This window comes from Phascolarctos cinereus, unplaced genomic scaffold (assembly GCF_003287225.1).
Source record: "Phascolarctos cinereus isolate Bilbo 61053 unplaced genomic scaffold, phaCin_HiC Scaffold_4;HRSCAF=312, whole genome shotgun sequence".
Classification (NCBI taxonomy): Eukaryota; Metazoa; Chordata; class Mammalia; order Diprotodontia; family Phascolarctidae; genus Phascolarctos; species Phascolarctos cinereus.
In genome coordinates, this window is record NW_027555847.1 from 555,650,246 (window position 1) to 555,656,245 (window position 6,000).

The following is a 6,000-nucleotide window of genomic DNA, read 5'->3' on the forward strand; positions in this document are numbered from 1 at the left end:
AAAAAGTATGTTAAAATTTGTATAGTAAAGTTACAGCTTATTCCCTTCCAGTTTGACTTGGAAATTGTCAGTGCTCATTCATTAGACATGGATGTAATTGTCTTCCTATTCTGAAGACTCTTCTCTTCCCCCATTCCCCCCCCCAAAAAAATAGGTGTATGTGAGGAGAATCTATATCATTCCAATTCTCAGTGTTTTATACTCGATTGTGTTCATGTGTTCATCATCTCTGTCCTGGGACCATGGCCTTAGATTGCCCTTTTTCCCTATCCCAGATTTGTGAATCATTAGTATAGAAGGTGGAATGCCAGTTATCTTATATCCTATTAGACTAACAGTGGGGAGCTACCTATTAGATTTAGGTCTTAACATGTGGCTCTGGAATAGGACTGTCTTGAAGGGTGAGGGTAGGGTCTGCTGTAAAGAAGGCTTGGGGATCAAGGAAGAATCAGGGCCTGAAGTACCAGATGAAATTCTTTTTGGGTCTCTTGGACTTTAAATAGTAGTATACCAGGGGCAGCTAAGTGGCGCAGTGGATAGAGCACTGGCCCTGGATTCAGGAGGACCTGGGTTTCAAATTCGGCCTCAGACACATAACACTTAGCTGTGTGACCCTGGGCAAATCGCTTAACCCCATTGCCTAGCAAGCAAAAAAAAAAAAGTAATGTACCTTTTGATTGACCTAGAGACCTAAGCCTAGCCAAATCTATCTCTTCTTTTCTTTTACATGGTTTATCTAAACTTATTCAGCAGTCTCCTCCCTAGATTATACATGCTTGTTCCAAGCTGACTTAGTGTCTTGAGGACCCATACATTACCTATTTTTATCAGGATATAGTTAGCCATCTTATATTTGGTTTCAGCCTGTACTAAATTAGAAGCAGTGCTCCCAGAGTTCTTTGTGGTGGACAGAAAAGTGCCATGCACACCTTGCTATAGTTCTTATTAAACTTTAAATAAAGAGTTGATATCCATTCCTTCCCTTTTAGTATTCCTAAGCAAAGGGTGAGAGGTACTTAAAGCAAAGGTCTTTAAAGCTGTTCTACCTTCTGAGTTCATTCTTTTGTGTGGTGACACACTTTATTTTATTCCTAGTTTTATTTATTCTGTCTCATGTTCATAACTCATGTTAATTTCATATTATTATATTATGGTTGTTTTGTTTTGTTTGTTTTGTTTTTTGGTGAAGCATTTGGGGTTAAGTGACTTGCCCAGGGTCACACAGCTAGTGAGTACCTCACTTCTCATCCCCACTCCCCAAGTCCTATTGATTTGGTGTAAGATTGTCTGTCCCCCTGCCTTTTCTCTCTGTGTTCACACTGCCATTGCCTTTACACAAGCACCTGACTTGACATCTGCATAGCTTCCTTAATTAACAGTTTCTTCACATTGCTGTTGTGTTCCTTGTACATATGTCTGCTTATGTTATCTTTACTCAGAAGTGCTCTTTGGCACTTAAAAGGTTAAAGTTTAGGTTTCTTCTGCCTCATTCAGTGTATTCTGTTCTCCAGCCAAACTGGACTGTCTGTCTCTGCTGACTCTATCCATTTTCTCAGACTGATCCTGATGACTTGAGTGTCCGTTCCCCCACCCCCACCCCACTCCATTACATAACATTTTGTTTGTATTTCTTTTATAGACTTAACATGTTTTATGTGTGTCTGTTATGTCCTTTTTCTAGTTTATACACTCCACGAGAAAATTTATTTTCTCTTTTGCCTAACTGTGCAACTTGTACAGAGTTGGGTTTTTTATGCATTTTATTGAATTGAAGAATGCAGTTACAAACTTGAGTTTTTAGTGAGGCTGCTGGTATTCTCTGTAATTGCAGAAAATATATAATAGTTCTTTTTTTCCCAAAACCAAGTAGTCAGAAAGGAACATGAATCCTACTCTTTTTTTCCCCTGCAAAGCCTTATATATAGCCTTTATCTGCCCCGGAAGAAAAGAATGAATAAAGCATATGAAAAATTAACTTTGTCTTAATAAACAAAATTTGAAATACTTTCTCTTTGGAACCTTTTAGATTCTGTGTTCCACTTTGGAAGCAGCACTGCGAATTTCAACTTCACAAACAACAATCCATCAGGAGTATTCACCTTTGGTGCAAATGCTGGTACACCTGCCACTTCAGCCCAGCCTTCAGGCTCAGCAGGATTTCCATTTAACTCATCCCCAGCAGCATTTACAGTGGGGTAAGAGAGCCCTTTTTATTTTGTTGGAGGTAATTTATCGGCGTTTTTTAATTTTAGTATTGTTGGTGTCCAGGTAAAATGTAATAGTATTTTACATCATCGTTCACATATAAGTTATTTGTAATTATTAATACCAGAGAAATACAATATGTGGGAGAGAAACAAAGTTTTTTTCTCACATGTAGGCCATGTACTCCAGTGAGTTTGCACTAAAAATTAATTTCTCTTTTTGTTATTACAAGCCACTCTTGGGAAACATACTGAGCGTTAATGAGTATCATGTCATCTGTTGTGGTTAAATTGCTCAGTCGTGTCTGACTCTACATGACCCCATGAACTTTTGTCCATGGGATTTTCTTGGAAAAGATAATGGAATAGTTTGTCGTTGCCTTCTCCAGGGTAGCCCTATTTTACAGTTGAAGAACTGGGGCAAGAATAGGGGTTAAGTCAGCCCAGGGCCACACAGCTAGCAAATGTCTGAGATCAGATTTGAACTCAGATCTTCCTTACTCCAAGCCAGGTGCTCCATTCGCTGCATCACCTAGCTGCCGCCATCATGTCATATACTGACTCTTTATTTTTCTTTTTTGGCAGGACAAATGGAAAAAATGTGTTTTCTGCTTCTGGCACTTCAGTTTCTGGTCGGAAGATAAAAACTGCTGTTAGGCGCAAGAAATAAATGTCAGAATGATGATAGAAACATCAATTTTAACAACTTGTACTCTGCATTCACTTACTGTGCTGAGGTTGTTTGAAATCAGTTCTGCTTAAGGACATCTTTCATTTTCAAAATGTTTTTCCTTTTCCCCCTACACCCTTCTTACCCTTCACCAATCACTCTCTGCCATCTTTCTTCCTCCCTTTTTGAAAAAATGATAGCTACAGCCGGTGACAGGGAGGTTCTTAAGCAAAATTATTTTAGTATCCAGCAACTTCTTATTCACTGATTTGGCATGGTCTGGCTATATACATGAGTATAGCCTATACAGCAAATGGCTTTGTATAATACCTCTTCATCTGCACCGATATGTGCGCTAATGTGCGTTCATGGAACGCATTGAAATTGTAATTATATCAGTGAGGGATTCTGTATAGATTAGAGAATGTTGAAATGAATGATTTCTATGCTGAGTTTGTGCTGGTGTATGTGTGAAGTGAGTGAGTTGGGTGTATTGTGCACTAAAATTTTCTGATAGAGGAAGACTGATTAAAGAATGGTCCATGCTAAGGACTTATTAGATCTAGTTCTCCATTTAATAATTATATGCTATTTCTATATTTTCATTCTTATGGCTCCATCACCTTGTCTCGCCTTTTCATTATTTTATTATGATACTTGTGTAAATACAATTTTGTTTCTGTATGTACTTTTTGGCATAACATAAATCTGTGAACTTGAAATTTTAATTTTGTGTGTTAATGACATTTTTTGTTTAGTATTGTCTCAAGATTTTATTATGTAAATCCCATTATTCAAAGTTGCCTAAATCCATTTAGAAAATCTTTAAAGAAAATTGGGAATTCTTAAAGTGAGTTTATTGGCTTTTCTGATCCATTTTTGTTTGGACCAAAAACCAGTATTGTACAAAGTATTAAGTATATATTTTTATATTTACTGAAATGGACTGTGGTGACTTTGGATAATACGGAAAAGTTTAATATTAAAGCCATGTTTATTACAGTATAATTAACATGTTAAACCATGGGATAAATGCCATCAATAAAAATTATGAAATACTTTTTGTTGTAGTTTTAAATCAAAATGAAGGTACATCATATTACTGGAAAAACTTTCTGTATAAAAGTTAACAATTATCTGAATGAGAAGTGGTATACCTCTTCATATGTGAGCTCAGATTCTGAGAGCAGGAGAAACTGAAATGCTTCAGTGAATCCCCTAGAGAGTGGGGAGGTGACTACATTTTGTGAGATCCATTGGCTCCCCTATAGCTTGTCAGATCCCTAGGGAGCCATGTGTAATTTGCATATAAATTTACATAGGTTTTCTTTTTCTTTTTTTTTTTTTAATTGAAAAATAAACATACCAACCATTTCTGCTTGTACTTGTATCTTCCTTGTTAGGTGACTAGATATTATTCGAGTTTATAAAACACTATGTTGAAAATGAAATAATGTACAACTGGTTAAGTCCCTTTTAAACTGTCTTCCCTGTTACGGGAAATGGTACCACTCCAGCATGGTGAACAGAAAGCAGTTTTTGAAAGACTGTCAGTCAGTGTTTTAGAGTTGAATTCTGAAAGATAAATGTAGAGCCAACTGCTTTGTACTCAAATTTTAACTTGACAGGCTTCTATTCATTGTGGGGATCAGTTGAAATGTTTATCTTGTAATTTTATACTATTATAGATATTTAAAATATAATTTGCTTTTCTATTTTAGCAGAACTCTTACTGAAGGCAACAATATATTTGTGGAATAGAAGACTGAGTATTTACATATACAACTTAAAAGCAAGTACTATAGATAGCAACTAGCTTGATGAATTCCAACAGGAATATGTATGGAAAGAAAGAAATTTAAGTATACTTGCTGTTATTTTAGTTAATAGAACTATTTATAAGTTGTGATTAATGTTAAGAATATTTTGTTTGTTTCACCCAAATTAAAACACCTTGTAGTTGTGGATAGCTTGTATAATATTAGCATTGCAGCAATAATACCTGCACAGGAGTTTGAGACAGAAGAGCTGGGTTCAAGTCCTGCCTTTATTTGGTCTTTAGTTTCTGTATCTATGAGATGTAAAAGATTTGGCCTACTAGATTATCTCTTAGGTCCCTTCCAGCTTTAAAATTCAGTGATTTTTGCTAGTGTATACCATGTTTACAAAGGGATCCTAATGATCTAATTATTCTGAATACTACCCAAATGCTATAAAAGTAGGGAATAGAGAATTGCTTAAATATATCTTTTATAGGCCATAATGCCATGGAAGAATAATAATAAAGGAACCATCGGCAAAATATACAGATCTAACTGGATATTAACAATATTGTGAATAATGAATCAGTGAACAAATCAAAAGTAATAAATGATTATGTTAAAGGTAATGATAGATGTTTGTATCCCTGAAAACTTAGATTAAGAAAATTGAAAAAGGATCAATACACTAAGCAAGTTCTAAAAAAAAAATAGATATTAACAATCTTAAAACCCAATCCTATGAAGGAAATATTGAAAATTAAAAGACAAGTAGATGAAGTTGAAAAATAAGACAATGTAATAAAAGTAAGAAAAGACTAACAAAATGTATGAACAGCTAAGTGGATCAAAAAAGAATCAAATAAAATTGCCAAAATTAATAATATGAATTCATAATAGAGAGAAGAAATAGAGAATTGTCAGAAACTGCAATTATGTGCCAGTAATACAATTCAAAAGAATTGGAAGATTATATACAAAAACAAAATACCCTAATTTGGGTATAGAGAATAACATTTCTAGCCCAATCTAAGAAAAATCAAATGAACCATAAATGAATTGCAGATGGGTGAAAAACCATGCCCTCATTGGATTTAAAAGTGAATTTTATCAAACAATAAAGAGGAATTTATGTCATACAAAAATTATTCTGTAAGACACAGAAAGGTCATTTACCAAACTTCTTTTATGTGTAAATATGGCCCAGAAATCTATCCTGAGAAGAGAGGAGAAATTTAAAAAATTGAAATGTTACATTCTACACATTTTTTAATTTAAAGTTTGAAAATCTCTTTAAAAAAATTAAATGTATATAGATTTGAAGTTTCATATACAGTCACCTTTTTTATGATAGCGTGTTATGGAA

General features: G+C 34.6%; 1 protein-coding gene across 1 annotated transcript in view; it reads left to right on the forward strand.

Moving 5' to 3' along the window:
* The window catches only part of NUP153 (nucleoporin 153), a 75,760-nt gene extending 71,827 nt beyond the window's left edge, over positions 1-3,933 (forward strand). The window contains exons 21-22 of the mRNA XM_020986810.2: positions 2,027-2,195; positions 2,790-3,933. Of these exons, the coding sequence (XP_020842469.1) occupies positions 2,027-2,195; positions 2,790-2,874 (254 nt within the window). The 3' untranslated portion in view covers positions 2,875-3,933. The remainder of the gene's footprint in view (positions 1-2,026; positions 2,196-2,789) is intronic.
* The last annotated feature ends 2,067 nt before the right edge of the window (positions 3,934-6,000 follow it).